Source organism: Emiliania huxleyi, assembly GCF_000372725.1.
Source record: "Emiliania huxleyi CCMP1516 unplaced genomic scaffold EMIHUscaffold_438, whole genome shotgun sequence".
Taxonomy (NCBI): Eukaryota; Haptophyta; order Isochrysidales; family Noelaerhabdaceae; genus Emiliania; species Emiliania huxleyi.
Window position 1 is genome coordinate 11,716 of NW_005198700.1, and position 1,127 is coordinate 12,842.

General features: G+C 71.7%; 1 protein-coding gene across 1 annotated transcript in view; it reads left to right on the top strand.

Moving 5' to 3' along the window:
- EMIHUDRAFT_244910 (hypothetical protein) overlaps positions 1-1,127 on the top strand; it is a gene marked incomplete at both ends in the record, with an annotated part of 5,006 nt that overhangs the window by 1,419 nt on the left and 2,460 nt on the right. The window contains 3 exons of the mRNA XM_005768961.1: positions 40-125; positions 226-385; positions 648-860. Of these exons, the coding sequence (XP_005769018.1) occupies positions 40-125; positions 226-385; positions 648-860 (459 nt within the window). The remainder of the gene's footprint in view (positions 1-39; positions 126-225; positions 386-647; positions 861-1,127) is intronic.

Here is a 1,127-nt window from a genome sequence, read left to right on the forward strand (position 1 = left end):
TACGTCTGGGTCAACGGGGCGGAGGTGGGCTACTCGCAGGACTCGAAGCTGCCCGTCGAGTTCGACATCACGCGCCACGTCTCGCGCGGCGAGAGCTGCCTCATCGCCCTATTTGTCCTCTGCTGGTGCGCGACACCTCCGAGACACCTCCGAGACACCTCCGAGACACCTCCGAGACACCTCCGAGACACCTCCGAGACACTTCCGAGGTGATGGGACGGCTAGGTGCGACGGTGCATACCTCGAGGACCAAGACATGTGGTGGCTCGCCGGCATCACGCGCGACGTCTACCTCTACTCGCGGCCGTCGCTGCACGTGCGCGACTTCGCTGTCCGCACACGCATCGACGCCGTCGGCGACGGCTTTGGCGCAGGCCTAGTCGAGGTGGAGCTGGAGCTGCTGCGCGCGCCGCCGCCAGCCTCGGCCGCCGCCGCGGGCGCAGAGGGCGGCGGCGGCGCGGGCTGCGGCGGCGCGGCGGCGAGCTGGGCAGAAGAAGAAACACTGCCGGCGGCGAGCGTCGAGCTGGAGCTGCTGCCGCGGCGGCGCGCAGCCGGAGCTACGCCCCGGCCATCTCCAGGGCACGTCCGTGACGCGTCCGAGACGTGTCCACAGGCGCGCGCAGCCGGAGCTGCACCCGGCGCACCAGGGCACAGACCTCGCCGCGCCGCCCGTCGCCGCCGCGAGGGTGAGCGCGCCGCTGTGCCGGGCGGGCGGCAAGGTCGGCGCTTTGGTGCACGCGGCGCTGCGGGTGCCGGCGGGGCAGGCTCTCCCGTGGAGCGCCGAGACGCCGTCGCTGTACACTCTGCTGCTGACGCTGCGCGACGCGGCCGGGTCCGTGGTGGAGGTGCTCGCGCAGCGGGTTGGCGAGCGATGCCTAGACGCGGAACACGGACCTCTGCACGTTCCGACTAGCATTCGAGAGGACGCGTGGTTCGACAGCCCTCTGTGGCGGTCGTCACTGCACTCGTAGCTGTCTCGTGTTCACGCGGCGCTGCCGTGTCCGCACCCTGACCTCGGCGTCTTGCTGGCGTAGGCTTGCGCACCGTCGAGGTGCGGGCGGGCCGGCTGCTCGTCAACGGGCGGCCGGTCACGCTGGCGGGGGTCAACCGGCACGAGATCTAGCCGA